Source organism: Gekko japonicus, unplaced genomic scaffold (assembly GCF_001447785.1).
Source record: "Gekko japonicus isolate JY-2015 unplaced genomic scaffold, Gekko_japonicus_V1.1 scaffold5, whole genome shotgun sequence".
Taxonomy (NCBI): Eukaryota; Metazoa; Chordata; class Lepidosauria; order Squamata; family Gekkonidae; genus Gekko; species Gekko japonicus.
The window spans coordinates 1,664,206-1,689,077 of NW_015168652.1; the positions used below are offsets into that span (position 1 = coordinate 1,664,206).

General features: G+C 43.2%; 1 protein-coding gene across 1 annotated transcript in view; it reads left to right on the forward strand.

The window, feature by feature from the left end:
- Nucleotides 1-24,872, forward strand: part of RELN (reelin) — a 585,476-nt gene that overhangs the window by 303,514 nt on the left and 257,090 nt on the right. Inside the window, exons 9-11 of the mRNA XM_015415052.1 lie at nt 5,016-5,112; nt 11,328-11,568; nt 23,607-23,752. Coding sequence (XP_015270538.1) covers nt 5,016-5,112; nt 11,328-11,568; nt 23,607-23,752 — 484 coding nt within the window. The remainder of the gene's footprint in view (nt 1-5,015; nt 5,113-11,327; nt 11,569-23,606; nt 23,753-24,872) is intronic.

The following is a 24,872-nucleotide window of genomic DNA, read 5'->3' on the forward strand; positions in this document are numbered from 1 at the left end:
AAAGGAGCTGTGTTGGGTCTGAGTCAGGGGGTGGTTAAGCTGTGACGTAGCCATTTATATATAATGCCAAATGGTGTAGGTTGTTCAAAATGTAAGCACTGAGATACTGGTGATATAACTGCAGAATAATTGAAGAATTGTGCAGATGTTCATGGGGAATGTCTCCTGTGGTCACCCTTATTGCTATGTCAGCTTACCAGCTCTCCTGCTGAGGCAGGAGACACCTGCCGTCCATCCACTGTCCCTATTACTACTTGGCTGGGCAGTAGGGGCGGAAGAGGAGAGGAAAAGAAAGTACACCATCACCTGATGCAAACCCATGAGTGATGTTACCACATTGGCATGATGCTCTAGAATCTTTCAAAACTCTGTGGTTTTAACATAAAGTTTTGGGATGATCCTAAAGTGTCTCACCAGTGCAGTGACATCACTTACTGGTTTGTGGTTTCATTCCCACATCTCCTCCCCCTCCCCCTCTCCTGCCTGTTGACAGCCGATTTCTGGCAACCATATTGCTATATGAGGCTGTGTATTGGGGGAAAACCAGTATCAGCTATAGTTAAAATTTCATTTTGATTACGTCGTCATCAGAAATTTATTTACCCTAGTTTAAAACTGAGTGCTATTGCAATAATGTAATACCATGAAATTCCTCTGTGCTAGAAATGGGGGAAATGGCAACAGATGTCATTCAGTGAAAGCAACTGCCTCAGCAGGTGGATAAAAATGGAACATACATGTTTTTCTTATTTCATTTGTTTTTAATACTGTAAAAAGAAAAGCAGTCGGGTCAGTAAAAATAAACTAGTGACAGTTGTTAGTTGATTCATTTTCAAAAGCATAATTGGGAACACAACAACTGTACCTTTGTTTGTGTAGTATTAATTACTCAGAGCCCTGTTGCCACCATATTCATACAAAGAAGGCAGAACATATTGTACAAGTTTAAAAGTTTATTTTTGTCACCTTTAACAAAAAAATTTAAAAAACAAGGTAAAGTACGGGGGAGGAATTTTTAAAAAGTGTTATCACAGATTCTGGTTTCTCTCTTGAGATATATATTCTAGGTCTACAAATTAATGAAGAAATTAAGTGGGATATTTTTCACTTCTGTACTTATACTACTGTTTCACAGCTGCATACCTGAATACCTCTGATCCTAACTGTGACTTTCAGAAAAGGCACATGGAGAGAGCTGATATAGCATGCATTACAAAAGTATAACCCTTGTGGGAAGACAGCATGGTATAGCCCAGTCTCATCAGATCTTGGAAGCTAAGCAGGGTTGGTACTTGGAACGGAGACCATCAAGGAAGATTGTGCAGAGGAAGGCAATGGCAAACCACCCCTGCTTCTCACTTCTTTTTGAAAGCCCTTTGCTGGGGTCACCATAAGTTGGCTGCAACTTGACGGCACTTTACACACAAACACACACACACACACACAAGGAACAACTCTGTCTTTCCATAAAGAAACCCATTCCACCTTTTTTTATGGAAGAACTACATCTTGAAACAATAGAGCATACATCAGGATCACTTCCCTTTTTCAAGACTTCTTGAAAAGAAAATGTGAAGTGCCAATTTGTTCCTTTTCCTGTCCCAATCTTGTCTGTTTTGATTTACAGTAGTGATAGCGCCTGCCTTGCTCTACTGCCTTTAGGTCTACAGATGTGATGGGGGGGGCTTGCCATTGGGCTGGAATGGGAATGCACTTGCTCACTTTTACAAATTGCAGCCATTCCCACTAATGCAGGCTTGCATGACAAGTGTCTTTTTATGTTGAACACTGCACACGGGCCATGGGGAGTGGATAAAAGCCATTTTTTTCTGCCTGTCTGGGGATGCAAAGTGGGAGGGGAGTAAACATCAGGCCAGGTGCAATATGTGGCTGGTGACTCAGTTGGTCCATCAGGATCTTTACAAGGATATAATCTGATTGTACCCAGCGTAACTGGAAAGTCATAAGAACATAAGAGAAGCCAATGTTGGATCAGTCCATCCAGTCTCACACTCTGTCACACAGTGGCCAAAAATACCAGGTGCCATCAGGAGGTCCAGCAGTGGGGCCAGAACACTAGAAGCCCTCCCACTGCTGCCCCCCCAGCACCAAGAATACAGAGCATCCCTTGCCCCAGACTGAGAGTTCCTATCTATACCTTGTGGCTAATAGCCACTGATGGATCTCTGCTCCATATGCTTATCCAATTCCCTCTTGAAGCCGTCCATGCTTGTAGCCACCACCACCTCCTGTGGCAGTGAATTCCATGTGTTAATCACTCGTTGGGTGAAGAAGTACTTCCTTTGATCTGTTCTAACCCAACTGCTCAGCAATTTCATTGAGTGCCCATGAGTTTTTGTATTGTGAGAAAGGGAGAAAAGTACTTCTTTCTCAACCTGCTCTATCCCATGCATAACCTTATAAACCTAGATCATGTCACCCCTCAGTCATCGTTTCTCCAAGCTAAAGAGCCCCAAGCGCTTTAACCTTTCTTTAGAGGGAAAGTGTTCCAACCCTTTTATCATTCTAGTTGCCCTTTTCTGCACATTTTCCAATGCTGTAATAACCTTTTTGAGGTGTGGTGACCAGAACTGTACACAGTACTCCATATGAGGTCACACCATTGATGTATACAGGGGCATTATGATACTGGCTGATTTGTTTTCAATTTGTTTCAAGTCAACTGCCACCCAGCAACCCCAGCATTGCTTATTGGCAGGATACCCACTAGCCATGCATTGAAGGTACGAGTTAGCATAAGGGCTCTATGATGTTACCCAAGTCTGTGTACACACAACCTCTGGACACAGTACACAACCAGAAGAGGGCCATAGTCGTTCTCCCTTCATGAGACCCCATGATGCTATGGTTAGGAAACTGCTGGATATGCTTAGCAGAATAATGTTGTGCAGTGGAAAAATAAAGCAGGCACAGAAACATTTGTGATTAGCTTCTAATAAAAGTTTACTAAATAATAAAATTAGGAAGGGTTACATGGAAGAAAATAATAAACATCCTAACTGATGTTTCCTAGTCCTAACTCCACAAAATGCTCTACATCTTACAATAGCAGTACAGATAAAATTGGAATTTCAATAGCCAATCCATATGCAAAAGAACCTCCTCATGAAAGCTCTTCCATTAGCATGTCACAGCCTGGGGAACTCCTATAATATAATGACTCAGCCCTACCCCACCTTCCTGAGTAGATATAAATTACCTTCCTATTGTTTTTCTTTTCACCTTGACACAGAGAGTACTCCATCTTTTTGTGTTATACCTCTGAGGATGCCAGTCACAGCTGTTGGCGAAACATCAGGTCCTACAATGCCAAGACCACAGCCACACAGCCCGGAAAATCTACAACAACTAATGAACTCTGGCTATGAAAGCCTTCGACAACAATTTAACTCTTTCATGACTGAAATGTGACACTTGCAAAAACCTAACAGAAACCCACATAGAGTATCCCATAGTTTTCTGAAGAGAGGTTCTGTCATGGGAACAATGCTTCTATGCAGACAGTTTCCATAATATCATATAGAACTCATGTATGTTACTGTCCAGTTTTATAGGGAGGAGAAGTGAAAACTATAGCAGCAAGGCCCATTACTTTATTTTAAAACCCTGTATGTTATGAAATAAGAGGCATGGGTTCAAAAGATACATCACTGTCACACTTCGGGGGCATCTTGCAAGCAACAAGAATTGTAGATTGAGAAAGGATATGTAGATGGATAGAATCCATCGCTTCCACTGCACAGAACAATATTTTAACCACATGGCTACATATGAAAAGAGCTAGGGTCAAGAGACTTGATGGTCATGCCTCCCCAGCCCCATATGTAAATCAGAACTGATGGTGCATTATATGGAGTGGTAGCTCAATAAAAAGGATTAGGCTTAGCATAGAAAAGTCCTGGATTCAATCCTTAGCTTGGTCTTCCAGGGAAAAGGGTTAGGAAGGCACACACCTCTTCTGAGTGCCGTTCTATAGCCAGTCTTGCTGTCTGGCACACGAATCAGTAGCTTCACTGAGATATATATGACTTATTTTTCTACTAGGGTACCTATCATGTTGTCTGATTATCTGCATTCCACAGAGCCACATCCACAAATTCTCCACATGCAATAAGATGACTGCTAATGCCTGCCAGTTGTATCCCACAAATACCTTGTCATTAATTACCCACTCTTCACATCATACAATCGCACTGCCCAGTTTATCATCACACCAGCAGTAATGAAGGCACAATGAAAGATGTGTTTCCCTGGGTCTCCAAAGATAGCTTTTTGTATGCATCTGAGAATGACCACATGCAGAGGTAGATATCTGGTTGTACAAACTCATCAGCAGTAATTGCATATTGGCAGGAAAAAACTGTGTGCCCTGAATCAGCAATGTAATCTGCATAAAGGTTTATCCTCTGTGGCCGTTCTGTATCTTTATCATTACCAATGAAAATATTAACAGTTTGCTTTCACCCAGATTGTAGATGATTCTCCAGAGTCCATATCATATGTGTAGCCTCCCAAATAACTATCTTTCCCCCCAGAAATGAGCAGTCCAACACAACAATAAATGCACTTAAGCCTATTTTTACTCTTCCATAAGGGTCTTCATACGTACTTCAAAAATGGCTTTCTGTGCAGTAGCTGCTGAATGTTTACCTTGGAAAGTGTGGTGCATGGTGTTTTAGTTTTTGCTCTGACGTTACTCCTGCATGCTTTTTGAGTGTGTGTGTGGGTATTCAGTAATTTATTACAGCTCCCCTTGGGAAATCTACCACAGATTTTGCTGCCCTGTTGTGATTTATCATTTCCACATTATTTCTGACTCTGAGAACATGCAGTATTATGCATTTTCCTTCAGCAACAGATCATGGCAAATTTCATCATCAATCAAAGAATTCTAAAATATGGAGAAACGATAATGGTGGCAAGGACTCAGTCAAAAGTGAATGTCTCTGAAAGAGGATTTATGGCTTGACACTGTGCTTTATTGCTCTTCTCAGGGTCTGGTTCATGTCGCTTTAGTTACTCAGATCCCAACATCATTGTGTCCTATGCGAAGAATAATTCTGCTGATTGGATTCAGCTGGAGAAAATCAGGTTTGTTAAACATGGTTTTTAAAACATTTCTTACAGCATTGCTTAAAATGTGTAAATCACAATTTAAAAAAAAGATTTTCAAAGACATTTGCAGTAAGATCCTAAGCAGAGTTACACACTTCTGAACCTGTTGATGCCAATTGACTTAGAAAGGTGTGATTCTGTTTAGCATTGCAGTATCAGATTTCTTTTCATGTTTCTGTTCATGTGTTACCATGTGCTTTAGGGAGCAGTCCAGGTAATTTTGTGCATTCAAGTACAAGGTAGGAAATCAGAATGTAAGTGAACACATTGCAAGAGAGGCAAAATCAGTATTTCCATTCTTTTGTGATTTTTTTCTGCTTCTTCTAGAAGTGTATTCCAGAATTCTGCAGTGATTTAGAGCCATGTGGGCTGTTCACTTCCATCAATGGAAAAGACAGCTTCATTTGTACAGCACATTTCATACACAGAGCTCTTCCTTCTGTTGAAGTGAGTGCAGAAGCCTTTGGGGCAAGGACTTCTGTTTGCAAATTAGCAGTCCTGAGCCTGCAAACAATTTTGCATATGTACATAATTCACATCTATGTCTGCTTGATTTCTGTGCAAAACTTTCCAAATTTGACTTGAGCTCTGCTAAGGTATGCCTTTGCCCTTTTACTGTAATAGTGCCACTCATGCCTTAGTGTATCCCATACTCATAAGTGGAGTAGTGGCACTTCTGCAAATATATCTCAGGACTGGGATGGGGAGCCAGACAGACTGCTGTCCTTGGTGATGAAGTTCAACTTCTTAACTATGAAATCTTTCCCTGGCAGCTTAAAACATAAACTTATTCAAGGCACTGGGAAGTACTGCCCAGGAATAGCAAAGGGTTTTCTTCTGTCTGGTTCCATCAGATTCTCATAGATAACATTCTTTTTATAGTGAACATTCGATCTGTTGCACATTTCATTAGTTTAAATCAACCCCTTATGGAAATCAAGTTATTGCATGTTAAAACCAGGGGTTATAGGAGAATGGTCTAAATGGCTACTGCCATGTTTACCAGTCCATGAGCACCATCAAAGGAGGTTTATAGGTTTGCCATCGTCTTTTCATGAATGAACCCAAGTATTGTTGGTGTACGTTTTAGCGCCCTTTAAATCTTGGCAGGAACAGTCATGTTACTTCAGATAGGAAGGAAATAGTGGTGAGAATGTCAGACTAGAATCTGGGAGACCCAGGTTCATGTGCCAGCTCTGACATGGAAGGTTGCAGCTCGACCTTGGGCCAGTCATACACTCTCAATCTAACCTGCCTCACAGTGTTGTTGTGAGGATAAAATGAAGGAGAGGAGAAGAATGTAAGTTGCTATGGGACCCCACTGTGGGGAAAGGCAGGGTGTAAATGAAGTAAAAAAATAAATAGTTAAACAAAAAGCTTATGGTTCATTGCCATTGTTCTGTTCAGTCCCACACTGGGACTGTGCACACACAGGCCAGCCACCAGGAAGATTTCCTATGTTATTTTTTTAGCCTTGTAACAAAGCAAGGGGAGCCCCTCCCATCCAGAGTGTTTTTTAGGCTGTTTCCTGGTTATACGGTCGGTCACATGCTCTGGTGGAGGTGCTCCCCCTTTCCCTCAGTTCACCCTTTGCTGCCACTTTGTGAAGACTGTTCTAGCTTTGCTCCTTCTCCAGTATAGATCTTTGAATCTTTTCCCTTCTCTGGCAATAGTGTCACAGAAGGCCCTTTTGAAGAAATGTTCTTCTTGTGATACCAAAATGACCCACACAGACACACACTCCTTATGCCTTTTAAGTCTGGGGAAAGGCCGTAACATGGCCGTAACATGGCAGCCTGCAAGATCTGCCAGCTGTTCATTTCCAAGGCCTGGACTGATCACACTTCACACCTCAAGGCCACTTTATGGGAGAGGGCTTCGTAAGGTTCTGATAACCTCACAGCTAAACCAACTGCCTTGGTAGAACATGCCCCTCCGTCGATGTTGAAATCTGCTCTACATGGGGACCATCCTTCTCACCCAGCCTCAGTAATCTTCCATCAAAGAAAATTGAGGTCCCCAGATAACAGGCCCTGTGAGATCCTCATCAGAACCACTGCCTAAAAAACGTAAGACTAAGACAAAACATAAAGAACAACACAGTTTGGTTTCGACATAACCAACAATACCTGTGGAACCAATACCTTATTTATTTATTTATTTTTCACATTTATATCCCGCCCTCCCCAGTGGGCTCAGGGTGGCTAACAAGGGCAGGTCATTAGCTATGCCATAAATAAGACATATAAAAACATAGTAAAACATCCAACATTAAAACCACAGTACTCCCTCCATTACTAATATCCTAAAACCAAGATGGTAATTCCACAACTCCAGATGGTGCTCCCATGATGTACGTGTCCAATGGCAACAGAATCAGGTCTTCTCTCGTTTCCAGGTTCTTCCTCGGGCCTCGTTGATGCATCCTTTAAGATGCCTTGATGGTGGTGGTATAATGGGGGGGCGGCTCCTACTCAAAGGCCTGGCGGAAGAGTTCCGTCTTCTGGTGACACAACTGATCTACCCTTACCTCATACAGCTTCACCAGGTTTATGTTCTCTGGCTCCATCACTCTCCAAAGGCAAAGTGATTGGGGAACCAGTTGATTTCTCTGAAAACCCACCTTTGGTTCTGTTGGGTCCAGCACCACCTCCAACTTGGCTGCACACCTTTCCCTTGGGCCCTTGGCAGCACTATCCATTCTTTTATCCTCCATTCCCACAAGAGTGGGAGGAACTGTCTCAGTCCTGTTCAGAACAAAGACAATCCATCTCCAAAATTCAAGAGCTACCTCTAGTACCAACTTAGTGGACACCTTCTGCCCGACTTCCTACATCTATCTCTGGTTCTGAGGAGGAAGAAGAGTGTTGTTCAGTAGCCAACTTGGGTCTATCATCCAACTCATCTTCAGATGACACCATCAGAGACCATGATCCTCTCTCCCCAAGTGAAGACCTCTGACTTTCCTCAGAACAGATGGTCAGAATGGCCCAGTCCTTGGTCATTCAAATTGCTTCAACTGGCACAAGGCCTAAGGACAGTATCCTAGGCTATCTTCTTTCTGATATCCCTGGGACAATTGCTTTTCTTCTCTTAGAAGGTATTTTGGACATGACTGAGTCCATTTGGGAAAAATCTTCATCCATTCCTGCCACCTCTCGCATGTTGAAAATATGTATAGCGTTCAATAGGAAGGGTGCCCATTCCTATCCATTATTATTCTTATTCTTCCTCCCTTATGGCTGAGGAAATGCAAGCAAAACAGAGAGTTGGCTTCCACTCCACACCAGCCAACAGGGAGGGCAGAAAGTTAGACACCCTGAGTCATAAGACCTCTCTTCATTCAACCCCCGAATAGCCAATTACCAGGCAATTATGGGAGCTCTTTTTGGGGGGAAACTCTCACCTTACCTAGAACAGCTGCCTGAGGAGAAAAAGTCTCTAGCTAAGGTGATCCAGACTGAAGCCCTGAGGTTGTTGAAACAAGAAGTAAACTCTGCTGGTGCATCAGTTCATGCTATAGCTTCATCGGTGATGTTAAGGAGACATGCCTGGTTCTGCTCAACTACCCTGCCTCCTGACACAAGACCCTTTGAGGGAACATCATTATTCTCTGTTAAGACCAATGAGTTTCTGCCACAGATCAAGAAAAATCAGCCTGGTCTTTTGGCATCACCCAAGGCTTCACTTCAGCCTTCAAAACCAGATATCATTCCAAATATCAGACATCTTATCAGGACTATCAGCATCCTTTTCACCAATAATCACAGCAGCAGAGATCTTTTCCCCAAGCTTTTCAGTATACAAGGTGCAGATCAGGAACAAAATTCAAGACTGGTCCTCAACAACAGCACTAATCTAAGGAGTCCACACAGGCCCCAAAGCCTCCTTTCTGACTAGCGCCTGTCCCATGTTCCTCTGTTCCTTGTTTTTAGGACAGACTGTCCACGTTTCTGCCTCAGTGGCACCTGATCACCTCAGGTACATGGTTACTGTCAATAGTTGAAAGAGGCTATCACCTTGAATTCCTACATTTACTCCCATTGCAACCAACAGCTCCTGCCATTGACAGTGCTTTTTGAGAGTTGGGTTCGGAGTTACAGGTTTCATTAGAAAAATGGGAAGTCCAGAGTCTACCCTCTGATGATTTCCCTTATGGTTATTATTCAAGGTTCTTTCCAGTTAATTTAAAAAATGGTGGGTTAATTTTGGATTTTAGTGGTTCCACATGGTTTTCCTTACTCTCTGTACTCAGTTTCTTAGTCCAAATTATTGATTTGCTGTCTTGGATTGACAAGACACATACTTTCATATTCCGATTCACACAGGTTACAGGAGGTACATACATTTTAAGTACCAAGGCATACCTTACCAATATATCATGCTGCCTTTCTGTTTAGCTATTGCCCCTCATGTATTCATGAAATGTGTGGCAGTTGTGGTAGCCCACTTAAAATCTCAAGGGTGTTCAGTATTCGCATGTCTGGATGATTGGTTGTTCACTCCTTCTTCAGAGGAGGACCTACAAAGACATCTGTCATTGGCAACACAGGGTTGTCAAGGGCTAGGTCTTATGGTTAATTGGAAGAAATCAATCACTAGGGCAGGTTTGTATTTCCCCTATTTCACTCCCTGCATTCTTCTCTCACCCGTCCTCTAGAGCTGAAAGAAACTCACACCCATTAGATGTAAAACGTGTGTTGTTATTATATCTGAAAAGAACAAGTCAGTTCAGAAAAGGCCTGCAGCTGTTCATTTGTTTTGCCAGCCCCTCTAAGGGAAGGGCAGCCCCATCACAGACCATATCCTGATGGATTGTCTCAGCAATCCGAATGTCCTGTGACCACACAGGGCTACCATGTTCTCTTCAGGTTAAGACTCACTCCACCAAGGCACAAGCTGCTTCTGCTGCTTTCCTAGGAGGCATACCATTGGCTGATATTTTTAAGGCTGCAACTTGGTCATCTGCCAGTATGTTCATCAAGCACTACTCTGTGGATGTCAATACAAGGAGGGAGACTTCAGTGAGGATAGCAGCCTTGCACTTGCTTTTTCAATGAGTTACTCGCCCATCTCCTGGTAAGTTAGCTTGCTAGTATCCCAATGTGGGACTGTACAGAACAACAATGATGAAAACAGTGTTGCACTTACCTGTTGTGCATTGAATTGTCTTTGTGCAAGTACGCATCCCTCCCTCCTGCCCCTCCTGCTCCAGCTCTTTTGGTACTATCAGCTGGGACTCATCACGGCAGCTCAGGAGAACTGAGGGAAAGGAGGAGTGCCTCCCTCAGAGCATGTGACCGTTTGAGTGAGAAAACGACCTCAGAAGCACTCTGGATGGAATGGGCTCCCCCTCGACTGTTACTACGCTAAAAAAATAAGCTAGGAAAACTTCCTGGCAACTGGCCTGCACATGTGCAGGCCCATTGTGTGTCTGCACAGAGACAACTCAATGAACAAGTTACAGGTAAGTACAACACTGCTTTTCATATTGCCTATCATATTGCCTATCCTATCCTATTTGAAACATTTTTGAAAATTACATAGTATTTTCTAAACAAAATAGTTTTTGCTTCAGCAGCATGAACACTTACGGTAGGCTTGTTTTTATTGTGATGAGTCCTATTGCTGAATTGGATAGTCCTGGGAAGCAGATGTTTTATTCTTGTGTAGTTGTTTGTGCATTTCAGGTTTATAGCAAGAAAAACAGAAATTCTAAAAAGATTTGCAGTTTTTCTTTTGTTTCACTTCTGCAGGTCTGGGATCTTCCATGAGCACAAGCCAGCAAGAAAGTTGCCTGGATATATCCCAGTGAAATGAATGGGACATATTTTCCTAATGATGGAGTGGCAGTGCTCTTGCACAGCTCCCATTTGCTTTAATGGGACATGCACAAGAGTGTTCCACTGATTTGTGTTGATGGGTACAGAAGGGTTATTGTGCTACTCAGTTTCCAGGAGGGTTGACCAGGATTACTGTGTCCAGAACTGTGTTCCATCTTCACACTGAATCAGTGATCTAAATATAAAGTAATCAGCTTTCCATGCACAGTATTATTTGGAAACATCTCCTTTATTCTTTCCCTTTTACAGAGATGCAACAGTGATTGAGTTGTTTGATTTGAAAACATGATTTTAAAAAGGGAAATGTTTATTATTAATTTATTTATTCCATATCTCATTATCTTACAGAGCTCCTTCCAATGTCAGCACAATTATCCACATTCTCTACCTTCCCGAGGAAGCCAAAGGAGAAAATATTCAGTTCCAGTGGAAACAGGAATACGTACATGCTGGTGATGTGTATGAAGCCTGCTGGGCATTAGACAATATTCTGATAATAAATGCAGCTCACAAACAAATTGTTTTAGAAGATAATCTTGATCCTGTGGACACTGGCAACTGGCTGTTCTTCCCTGGAGCCACAGTTAAGGTTGGCTGAATTTTAATTTCTAATTTGTAAACATTAAATACGTGTAGTATTTGTTTTTTTGCAGAGCCTGCCGAGTCACACCCACTCACTGGAATGAGATGTAAGAAAAGGAAGGTGCATCTCCCACTAATTATTTCATGTTGTCAGATACTTTTTTCCTATTACAATGCAAATATCTTGACACTTAATATATAGGAGTTACCATGTCAAAGATCATAATGCAGAAAATTTATCAAGCATCTCAGTTTTGAAACAAAAATAGTACTAGATTTTTGAAATTAATATACATTTTTACTGCTTCGGTTTTTGTAGCCATCCTCCTCTGCAGTCTAAATGGAGGGAGGGTGTTAATTAAGATGGCGCAGCCATTCAGCTTTAAACAGTTTTTCAAGGATTGTGTAATATTTATTTATACTTTACTGAGCCACGTGCAGCAATATTATCAGTTATCTTACAGCTGATTGTTCTTAAGCAAGTCTGTGTATACACACTTTCTTGCGTATAAAGAAATGTTAGGGGCGGAACAGCCTTGCCCTGTTTCCGGGGCAGTCTTAGCGATTCTGGGGACCTAGGCAAAACTCTAGGATGGGGCTCCAGAATCACATAAGCAGCATAGGGGGAAGGCAATCAGCTGCAGAGTGGTGGTAGGGTCCTACCATTCATCATCTTCCCCCTGTGTTGCCTAAGGCAGTGCAGGGAATCAGCAGGGGCTTGAAGGCAGTGGCTGGGCCAGCTGGCTGTAGGACAGTGGGGACTCCCAGCACGCCCCCCCCCCCATGGCTTAACTGTCTCACCTGGTGGAAATTCCTAGTTCTGTAGTCAGTCGTCCCTTTGCCTTTTCGGGGGATCCTAAGCAATGTGAAAAACAATGCCTGACAGGGCTGGGCCAGCTGCTGGCCACAGCCATGGGTCCCTGCAGGTCCCTGGTGCAGACAGCTCCCAAGGCAGCAACTTCCCTGATTTCTCTGGATGCCAGAGGCCACCATTGCTTTAGTAGCTGGGCCACAGGTATGCATCCACAGACTTGCGCAAGCTCTGTAACTGCTAGGTGCGCCCAAGGGTGGCGCTGTGTTCTATCCGTACTGGCAAGCACACCACCTTCAGTTTCAATGACACCTGAACTATAGTGCTGGAGGGGGTCCAACCCTCATTTGGGGGGGGGCTCATACAGGGCCAGTGGCATCCCCATGCACCATGGTGGGGTTTGGGCATCATGGACAGGCCATCAGGAGGTCTGTCATTCTGAGGAAAGCCCCCCCCCCCACTCCTGGCGTGGCCATCAGGATGCCTCTGCCACCAGATGCCTGCCCGCACATTCTCCCACTCGAGATGGCCCCTAAGGTCCTACCTCACAGAAGCCCCCCAGTGACAGCACGGCCCACAGACCCTCCACATCAGCCCCACCAAGAGGAGATGGGAGATGCTGCCGCATAGCAGTGTTGTGGAGCATGGTGCAAAGTGAACAGCTTCACCACTGCCACGGGCTGCAGAGCTCTGTGGCCCCCTGTGTGGTGGAGGCATCAGAATCACATCATCAACTGGCTGAATGCTTGCTTGATGACCATGCTTATTTATTTATTTATTTTATTCGACTTATATCCTGCCCTTCCTGCATAGCAGGCTCAGGACAGGTTACATCAGATTTGATAAAAAAAATACAATATACAAAAATTAACACAATTAAAACACCAATAAAATACAATTTGTCAGAGGGCTTGGTTGTAGGCTGCACAGTCCAGCAGGGCATCTGTGGGACAGGGCATCAGCAAATATGGCAACAGGGGATACCCTCGGTCACCTGAAGGGAATGGCACATAAGGCGTCAGGGATGGTGTCTTCTGCTGTATGCCTTTCCAGCCATGCCCACCATACTAACCAAGGAGCCATCCTGTGCCCTCTGGCCATGCAGCCAAGAGACAATTGAGGCCAGAGGCAGCAAAGATGGATGCTGTCTGAGAACTTGGCCACAAGGTCTATAAAGATGCCCTGGTGGTCACGGGCTGTAGAAGTGGTGGCGATTACGGTATATCTGCAGCTCCCCCTGGGGGTGATGAGGGCTATATGGGTGCAGTCAATGGCCCCCACCACATTGGGGAAGCCTCCAAATGATGCAGACTCTGACCTGTCGAATGCAAGGTTTTCCTCCTCAGTGGGGGAGCACACATGCTCCTGGAGGTGTGCCAGCATGGCATCCAGAAAGCTGCGTAGGCAGTTGCTAGCTGAGATTGTGACACCTTGAGCACCTCTGCGATGACCCCCTGGAACAATCTAGTGACCAGGAAGGGAGAGCAGGATTTTTTGCAAGACAAGGATGGTGTGGGGAGTGGGAGCTTGGCCCTGGAGGGCTGGCCCAAGCTATTGGCACTGGGCCTGGATGGTGACCCCTTAGTAGTGTATAAATGTATAACAAATTAGAGCTTAGCTCATTCAGCTGAATTGCTCTTGTTTAGCAGCTTATTTATTTATTTTTATTAGATTTTTTATCCCTCCCCTCCCCCCAGAATGCGACTCAGCGTGGTTCATGACATGATAATACAGTAACAATAATAAAACTATAGTTCTACTAAAATCCAATTAAATTAAATTAAAATCCAATTAATATATCACACAGCTTTTGGCACAAAAATCTGCTGCGGTGTGAGTAGTGTTAGGAAAGTCCAGCAGAATTACATTACTGGAATGCCCGGTGGAATAACTCTGTCTTACATCCCCTGCAGAATGCAGACAATTCTCCTCAGACAGAGCATTCCACCAGGTCGGGGCCACAGTGGAAAAGGCCCTCGCCCTTGTTGCATTCAGACAGGTAAATTGAGGGCCAGGCCAAACGGCCTCATGTAGCTGAACGAAGACACCATGGGGGATCATAACGGGGGAAGCAGACCTTCAGGTACAATGGTCCTAGACCGTTTAGGGCATTAAAGGTTAACACCAGCACCTTGAATTTGACTTGGAAACCAATTGGAAGCCAAGGCGGCTGCCACAGAATGGGCTGGATGTGTGTAAGCCGCTGTGAATTGGTCATCAACCTGGCAGCTGCATTCTAAACAACCTGAAGATTCCAAAGTGCCTTCAAGGGCAGCCCTGTGTAGAACAAATCACAGTAATCTAGTCTGGAGGTGACTGTGGTATGAATCACTGTGGCCAGGTCTGACTCAAACAAGTAGAGGGAAAACTGAGGGGCTTGGTGGAGATAGGGAAAAAATCCTGTTTTGCCACCAAGGACACATGTTTGTCCAAGGTAAGCAAGGCATTCAGCCAGACCCCCAAACTCTTCATGGAGTCTGCTGGAATATGTTGGATACCATCCAGAGTAGGAAGTTGCAAACCTCCCCGCACACACACGAGCCTGGCCCTTCCCACCCACTAGACTTCAGTCTTAGTTGGATTCATCTTCCACCAGGTCTGCCTCACCCACAGCATCCAGACACTTTGTTAAGGCCAAGAGGGCCATCTTGGGCTGTTTATACAGCAGGAAGAAAATCTGGATATCATCCATGTACTGATAGACGTATGAAACTGCTGTTTGGATCAATATGCTTGGGCAGTGCTGCTCCCTGTCTGTGAAGGAGACTGGGATGACAGAAGGAAGTCAAATGGGTTTTTTGTCCATTTGTGCTTCGTGTGAAAATTCACATATCAAGATCTTGTTCTCTAGATTGATATGTATTTTGCCCTCCTTTCCTGGTCCAACATTTGCATGTTTTCATAATCCTTTGTGGATATGGATCTTGTTTGTGAGTTTGCAGTTAGTAAGATTATTGTTCCTCAGTTGGCATTGACAGATGTTCTCATTTGTCCCAGTACAGCATCGGAATACATCATCCAGAAGTAGGAACTAAACCACAGGGGAGCAGGATGCTTCAGATCTTGTAGTAATTCACAGGGACAGCAGAAAACTGTCTGAAGGCCAAAGAGTATAGGAATCTAATGTTGTACCCCGAGACCGCATATCCTCAAGGCCTAATGAATGGCAGATCTTTAGAACTGGGAACAGTTTTGGATGCAGAGTAGATTCATTAGAATGTCTCACCCAAAAGGTCTGCAGGGCTCTTTCCAAGATCAAAATCTGATAACTCTGTGGGCCTGATAGAGATGTCTGGGGAATTGTTCTTCTGCATCTGATGCATTCCAATACTGTAAGAGAAGGTTGTTTTCAGAGAGGTCAGTATCAGAGGGATCTGAGGTCACATCTGTTGACATTCATACATATATGGAAAGGTTTGTGTAAATAATACCGAAACTGCAGAAGATTTCTAATCTCAGATTTCATGGCTTTTTTCTCAAGGCTGGTTTATATATCCTTATGGCAATGGAGCTGCCACATTATAACTGATACATCAGGTTTCATAACATGTAAAGTTCTTTGCCTTCTGCAAAAGTCCCTGTTCTACCACCAGGGAGCTCTAGATGGACATTTTCCATTAATGTAAGGAAGTCAAGTAACAAGCCATTCTACATAGAGATGCAAAGTCAGGGGCACAAAATGGAAAAATGCATTGAAAGAAGACAGATTTTTTCCCCTCAAGGAATGTTCCGTTTGTCCAACTGAAATCTTTAGAGAATGGTGAAAAAAGGATCCTTTGAACTATTCTCCCTGTTGGAATTTTACACTTTACTAAATACTTTTAAAAGGCTGTACAAGTCAATGTACATAATTGGATAATGATAGTGCCTGTGTATTTTGTAGTCATATGCAATGCTCCCTCTAAGCTGTGGAGTCCTGTGAGCAAAAATTCTACTTTATGAGCTACCAGCATTAAAGTTGTGAGCAGGCAGGTGATTTGGCTACTGTATAAATTAGTTTGCTCTGGACTGGAGCCATCCTTCCTGAGCTAAGACAAAAATGTGTGAGCCAGAGGGTAAAAACCTGTGAGCTACCTCACACTAACTCAGCTTAGAGGGAACACTGGTCATATGCAACATATTTTCAAGTTTCTGTTTATTCTTTAAATGTGACTAAATTTGTCCACAATCAGTATGACAATATGTGCACTGAAGAGATTTTTAAGCTTAACTCAATATCCAAATCTGCTGATTAATTTTAATAGTGAGACTTAATAAAAACTGTTTCTAAGACCAAATAATATTTATTTTGTTTTCTACAAAATCCATCATTTCTTTCCCCCCCCCCCTCATTTCAAGATAACAAAAACTAAGATATATATGCTTAGGTAGACTAGGGTGTATTGATCAGGTATATATTTGCAATTTTGTCTGAAGAAAATGAAGGCATTTATATCTTTGTGTCATAATTATGCTAAATGGTGCAATTCAGTGTGCCAACATAGTTATGACATGCATTTTGTGTTCTTAACACAGTAAAATAAGTACAGCTTTGATAGAAAGAAAGTATTGCATATATTTTGATTTCTACCGAACGTGCATTTTTTTCCAGGGGTGTGTGTGAGTTTTTCCTCTCAATGGTTCAAAATTTCCATAAAATGTACCTATTTACTTGTACATGTTATGGCATCTGCATAGAGTATTCATCATACAGAAAGTGTCCCCAGTTGCCTCAGTGTAACCATGGGTTTTTTGTTTGGTTTTTGTTTTGAATGGGTGGTTTTGAATGCACAATAAATAACGTACATTTTTGGTCAGTTTTTCAGCTTTATATCCAGAGTTGTATTATTTAAATCTAGCACATTAAATGTAATTTAAGTTGTAGTTTAGTCAACAGTAATTCTAGATAGGTGTTTTGTCTGGTTATGAAGAGAACTTCACCAAAAATCTCCTCACACTTAAATCCTTGTAACCACTTAATTCTAAATCATGGCAATTACACTGTTAAGTATGTTACTGTGCATAGATTATCAACATCAGACCACTCCATCAATCTGCTATCAGATTTAAAATCTAAAAATTCCAGGTACTAACATAACTCATACCCAGCAAGACCACAGTATGTAGTTTATGACTCTGTAAATAATGCCATTTTAATTAATTTTCTCCATTCTCATTTATCTTTCCCTTCCTTCTCCTATCTAATCTGTTTGCATTGCCTAGGTTTTAATTTTAAAAATCCTTTTTCTCTAAGGAATTATCCGTAGTAGCAAAAATAATCATTTAAAATATTACAGTCATTAAATATTTGGCTGCTGACAGAACAGGGCAGTCTCAGTTTTGCCTATAAAAAATGGTTTAGCTTCCTCTTTAAAATGCACTTTGCATTTGTATTATATCCAACCAACTACCCTGTCTGCTTAAAAAAAACAAAAAACCCTCTTCCAGCTGGGTGGGCTGAGTGACAACTCCTTAATGGAAGAAATTGATGACTGTCCACTCATGTAAAGGTGCAGGCACACTGGGCAGATTTCTTTCCATCTGCCACCAGCCCTTTGCAAGCTGGCATTGCCTAAATGCCTGATATACTCATTCCAGTGTAACTGAAGTTGCCAAAAAATAAACTGTGAAGTTAACAGCTGTCTGAAAGGATAATCATGTCCATTGGGCCACTGAGAGATATTAGGGAGAGGTGCATCAGTGTTCATCTTTGGGGGTTTTTTATTGAAAGTCTAATTAAATGTTGGTAGTGGAGACAGCAAATGCTCTGAAAGCCCAGAGTTGAAGTCATTAACTTGGGAGCAAACTCAGGAAGATGTGGCCCATAGCCGAAACTCAAAACCTATTCGAATGAGGAATTTAACATGAATGTTTCCTGTTGATGCTTCTCTGATTGGCAAAACTGCCTCACTTAGATCTACTGTGCTCTGCTTGCCAAGCAGTGAAAGGCTACATATCTAAGGGTATGTAGGAAAAAGTAATATTTTATTGACTCCCAGTTTTGAACATAAAAACAGTGTGAAGGAGAATGAGATTTAAAACCCTGGATGTAATGCACCTTTTTCATCTAAAACAATCTTTCAGCCTCAAAGGGGCTTAGTGTACATTCCCCGCATTTCACTATCCTCTGGTGTTTCGATCTCCATTTCTATGCTACTGTATATTTAAGTAGACTGGCAAAGTGACCCTATAGATTTGTAGTTTTTTCCAAGATCTACTTTAAACAATTGTTTGGTCTTAATTAAATCACTTCCTCTTTGTTCATCCTTCCCTCCTCTCTTGGCAAAGCACCTTTTGCCTGTTTGAACAGCAACCGTGGTGCAGGGATGCCAGACCCCAGGTGGGGGTGGGGATCCCTTCATTTTTGGGCTCCTTCCAGACGCTGGCCAGTGGGGGGAAGCCCCACCCCCAACAGTCATCCACAGCCTGCTTGAAAAGAGTGGGCACCATGTGTGCCTGCCCCGCAAGCAGTGAATTCTTGGCTTGCAGGGCAGGCGCTGTGTTGCCTGTTCTTTTCAAGCAGGGGCTGCCCCACACCTGCCCTGCAAATGTGGCGAACTTGCAGCTTGCAGAGCAGGCGTGCAGACAGTAGCACTTGTAGTGATCCTGTGCTGGATTAAAGATCTACACTGTCGCGGTTAAACTAATCATGTATGTGCTGCTGATACCATGTACATAGCCTAGCATGGGTTGTTTTTTTTGTTACTCAATTACCGCTACAGTTTTTCTGATAGAAGTAGTAAGAATGTCATTCCTGTCCCTCTCTGCCAGGGTCTGGGAGAAGTGGGAGGGTTTGCTAGTGGCATGCTGAGGAGAGGAGTATTCTGTGGTGACTGCCACGATGTGGACCTTAAGACTTGAGGGAACATCAGTAAGTGTTTGGCAGGGTGGAGCCTGAATGGTGCACTTTAATGTTCTTAGTGCAGAAAAGGTGTGGACACACCCAGATAACAGGGATACATAAACTGCCAGCATGGTGTAGTGGTTAAAGTGTTGGACTAGGATCTGGGGAACTCAAGTTCAAATCCCCATTTGTGCCATGGAAGCTTGCTGGGTGACCTTGGGCCAGTCACACACTCTCAGCCTAACCTACCTGGATGGGTTATTGTGAAGATAAAATGGAGGAGAGAAGAACAATGTAAGCCACTTTGGGTTCCCATTGGGGAGAAAGGTGGGGCATAAATAAGTAAATTAAAAAAATAAATACAAATGAGAGAAGAGGCCTTGATTCTTCAACATTCTAGTAGTTACGCATGTGGTGAAATGAAACGTTGTTCTGTGTATTTGTATAAAAGATTACAGTGGACACTCTCCTTTTGCAGAGGATTCATTCCTGGGATTATGGTGAATGGCAAAATCCACAAATAGTCAGTTACAGCATTCCCAATAGTGGGGGGAAAACAAATTTCCCATGAAATTTAGTGCTCTCATGATTTAAGTGATGGAGCAAGAGGAGTAAAAATGGGCTGAAGACAGTGTCACGTAATCAAATTGTGGCCTGCAAATTCGTCACAAATCCATGAATGAATACTGTACAACTTCAGTTGAATGTTGTGTTTGCACTTTGTGAACACTCAGAAAACAGGTAGGCAAAGGGTTGAGCTTCCAGTCTGCAAAACCTGGCAGGATGTCAGCTCATAGGCTGAGGAGTTAGCAGAAGAACAACAGAATGTGTTGTGTTCTTATATAGACCGCACACGCAGTTGGGTCCTCACACAGCCATGTGAACGGCTTAAGCTTTGCTCTCCAAGACAATAGCCAGCACAGATCCTAGAATGCACCCAATTGGGCGGTCAGGATCCTAAAGTGACCTATAAAATGCATGTACACTGTAAACAATCCTATCACGGGTGTGGGTGTGTTTGGGTGTGGTTCACTATGGGAATATAAGCAGGCCTCCGGTTCTGCTTGGTTTGTCTTGTTTTCCCGAGCTGAAATAAACTATGAGCAGTTTCACTTATTCACACATCTGGACTCTACGTTATATGGAGCCTGGGGGAACAGCATATATTCAGTGAATGTAGAAGGAATATTCTAGGTTCTAGCTGGTAATTTTCCACTAGGTACCTGAGGAGAGATCTCATAGACTATGTAAACAATCTCTGTCCTTTTGTGAGAAATTAGAACATTTGGTGGGATTAGAAGAAAGATTTTTGGATTCTTTTAGAGGGTTGAGGTGACTCACACCTCAAGGGAGAAGATGGCAGACTTCTAGCGGGAGGGCCTTCTCCCACAATTCTGGCCTTGTCTGGCTTGCAGACAGCTGGTCTTTGCACTGCACTTGTTACGGTATGCAACCACTCATTTTTTCTCCACTATTTTCTTGTTTTCTCTTCCCCTCTCTACCTGTCTTTTTTAAAAAAAACATTTTAATTGCTTTTCTAAAACTACAGTACTACAGGGTTGGGGGATGGGAACAGTCTAAAACTAGAGTACCAAGGATCATTATTACAAAAGTTTGAAGTTGTTGATACATCTCTTTTGTCAGAATACTAAAGCATGAGAAAGAAATTAAAAGGCAATCACAAACTTATTTGGCTGTAATTGTATATCTTAGTTGACAATAAATGCTTAGTTGACAATAAATGCTAAATATCATTAGTTTGGAGTTATGCATTAAGAATAAACACCAGGCTATCGAAATTAAGCTATTTTGCATTTTCCTCTTCTCCTGTCAAAGTCCAAATTAGGTTTTAATGCTTTAGGGGTAGCAACCCCTAGTTCTGCTTCAAAATCATAGGGTTTTGCCAGACTGATTGAATTGATATCAGAGTCTTTCCCATCCTTCTCTCTCTTCTTCTTCTGCGTATTTATTCTCCTCCACTTTCTCAGGTCCCATCCGCTTTCTGTTGTTGTTTCAGGAACATCCACTATTTCTTTCTCACTGAAATTTTAAGTTCCTTTTGCAATGTATACAGCTTGTCGCTAAAGTGATCATCTGGTCCAGTAGAGGGCATAAAGCTGCAGCAATCGGTTTGGGAAGGTCTATGGTCGGTTCTGGCGATGATATGCTGGCCGTTCCTGTTATAAGTTTCATTTTCAACGCCATTTATTCTGCTCGCTGTGTCATTGTTTACACAAGAGGGAAGTTTAAAAGTTCTTTGTAAGCCTGGTGATTTATCGCTTTCTTGCTGGTCCGCTGCAAACTCCGTCGTAATCCACTTCCTTCAAGCCACCCTTTCGGCCTCCCGCTTTAAATTCAGTCTTCTCGGGATTGGGCATTCCCCTCCCCCTTCCGCTTGTTTGGGGCTTTGGGGCGGCTCTGCTGCTATTGTTTTATTGATTGTTTGCTAGGTCAAAGCTTCACTCACGTTTGTACTTGCGTTCGTTGTGTATATAGAGAAGATCGTTCCTTAGGATCCCTGTGCGCTCTGTCCAGTGTGCGCCTCTTGGTGCAATGCTGGCTCTGGGCCTTTAGGGGTAAAAAGGTGCCTCGATCCTTTGGCTTCCGCCTTGGGAAAGGCACCTCTCGCACCCCAGGCTGTGGTCCCCTCAAGGGGGCCTGGGGGGTCCAAGACCAACTCGGACCCCCCCCCATCAGCATGTTTGCAGGGCGCTCACATCAGAGCTGCGATGGAGCATGCCCACTTGCAAGTCGCCAAAAACCGGAAGTCCCTCTCTACCTGTCTTTAGGGGCTTCATCATCTGTCACTGCAGAAGCAGAATTAGAGGTGCCTTTCTGGAATACCCTCCTCATCATCCCAAGGTTCTCTCCCCGGAAGGGGAGGAGTTCCTCTTTCCAGTTCAGTCCCACCCCTTCCAGAGAGCAGGATTTCCTCCAACCAGGAGGGAGGACCAGAGGGGAGGGAGGACAGACCCTGCTTTCATCCCTAAGGTGAATTCAAGTTTCCATATATCTCAAGAAAATCTGACTTTTCATTTATTTCAGGATGTCTTCCATGGGTGTCAGGGTGTCTGTGACTACCATAGGAAGGTAGATCCGAGGCTGCATAGATCTGGCATACAAAGCCAAAGGGATGAAAACCCTGGTGGGGGTAATGACTCACACTGTAAGGAGGTCTGCTATTTCAGCAGCCTGTAGGGGCTTCCCTTCACTGGAAATGGTGAGATGGGCAGCCACTTGGAAGTCCATCCAAAACATATTCAGCATTACTGTATTGACAAGAGAGGCTTCAGCAAACACCTCCTTCAGGAGGAGAGTCCTTCAGTAGGCGCTGACAGAATAAATAAAGGGCCCTCCCTGGGGTTTACTGCTTTTGTACATCCCATGAGTCATGACTGCCCTGCTCTGGACCACTGGAGAATGGAAAGTTGGTTCATTTACCATGAAGTTCCCTTCTCAGTAATCCTAGGGTAGTGATTGTTGACTGAGAAACCTGTAGGAGAACACTTCAGCTTTCCAGGACACTCAGTGGGAGACCTCAAAGTAGCAGTTTTATTGCAAAGAAACTTCAGAAACAGACAGGAACAAGAAATTGCTGAATTTCAAATTATTACAACACTCAGAACAATGGAACCCCCGGGACTTAACAGAGACATTGGCAGAAAAACAGCATGAAAGCAGAAAAACCAATGGTTACTTATCAGAACGTATAGCCATAGCACTAATGAAAAGAAACCTTGCTTCTGGGATTATCATAGACAGACAGTGCACCTTTTAGAGTGAAGGCAGAGTTACGCAGTTTAAGGGGATTTATGCATTGTAAAAATACAACCTCAGCATGAGGCTGCTGTAGTCCTGAACTGTTGAGATGGTCTTCCTCAACAGAATTTAACTAAATGAAGAATCTGTTTGGACAATGTGCTTAGCATAGAAAAGCATTGGGATTTTTGATACATTGCACTTTAACAGAGTATTTAGTGTGCTTTGGAACCATTTGTATTGGGCAGTCATTTACAGGGCAAGAGTTACTCCAGTCTTAGCCCATTGGTTTCAGTGGGCTTAGACTGGAGTAACTTTGCACAGGATTACACTGTTAAAACAAGTTTGTTTAAAGATGTGACTAAGAAAGAGTTATGTTGGGAGCAGCCCTAAAGTTACCTAAATAAAGTATAGTATGAATGAATGATTATTGTACTTGCCCTTTTGTAAGCTGCCCTGAGCCCTGCTTGCAGGGAGAGGTGGTCTAACAAATCTAATTTAATAAATAAATAATAAATAATAGATGCAGGATCATTGAGTGTACACTTTGGCTGAGCATCTTCTTAATCAGTCAACGGCTAAATTTATAAAAAGTTGCTGTTAAAACTGATTTAACCATACCCCTCCTGTACCCCTATGCTTTTATCTACAGCATAGCTGTCAGTCAGATGGGAATGCAATTTATTTCCATGGAACCGAAGGCAGTGAGTTAAATTTTGCAACAACACGAGATGTAGATCTTTCTACTGAAGATGCCCAGGAGCAATGGGCAGAAGAGTTTGAGAGCCAGCCCAAAGGGTAAGTGATAATTATCTTGCAAAACGCTAAACATCCATGCAATGTTGTTTGATGAGGGATTAAGAAACCTTATTGTGGCATATGTACAGTATGAGTACTACCAGGGGTCATTTAGTAGAAAAAGAGCTGCAGGAGCTCATTAGCATATCTAATAAGCTATTAGTATAATGGCTCATTAGCATATGCCACACCCCCTGACATCACCGGAAGTGATGTCAGAAGGGGAAGCGGGGGGCATCTTCAAACGCCTCCATTTCCCTTCTCGAGCCGGCCTGCCAAGGCGGGCTGGGGGCAGGGGAGCGAAGAGAGAAGTCTAGAGTCATGGCGCTCCTGCAGCATGATCTCTCCATTCTATTCTATGGGGCCATAGAATAGAATGGAGAGATCGTACTGCCGCTGTGGCGCAACACCAGAGAGAAGGGGTTTAAACTTTAAACCCCTTCTCTCTTTGTGTCCCCCCCCAGCCTGCCTTGTGTCCCCCCCTCCCATTTTTGCTTCTCCATCCGGCCTGCCAAGGCGGGCTGGGGGGGGAGAGAAGCAAAGAGAGAAGGGGTTTAAACTTTAAACCCCTTCTTTCTGGAGTTGCACTTCAGTGGCGGTGCAATCTTTCCATTGTATTCTATGGGGCCATAGAATACAGTGGAAAGATTGTGCCGCTCCTGCGGCGTGACTCTAAAGAGAAGGAGCTTGGGGGCGGGGGCGGGGGTGGGGAGCTGGGGGCGGGCCTTGTCCCCACCACCATTTGTCCCTGCTCCTGGGCTCCCAGAGTAGCGCTCCGGGCCCAAACAACCCCTAAGTACTACTGTTTAAAGGCTGACTTGGTGAAAAAAGATCAGGGAATCCAAAGAATATAGTGAGTTTTCAAAAGTGTTTGCCACAAAGTTGTTTCTACCATGAGTATAATATCACCATTCTAGTACAAACTGTTTTATAAATATAGAAGAAATCTCCTGCAGCAATTTCTAGAATGAAGTACACCTTTTCTCCATGTTTCACATGTGTTCAGATGGACACCGTTTTGGTGATATTTTAGTTTATGTTGTATACTTAATGGGACACCACAAATGTTTCAGTTCTGTCATGAATACTTTTCCTTTCCAATTGAGTATTCAAAATAAAT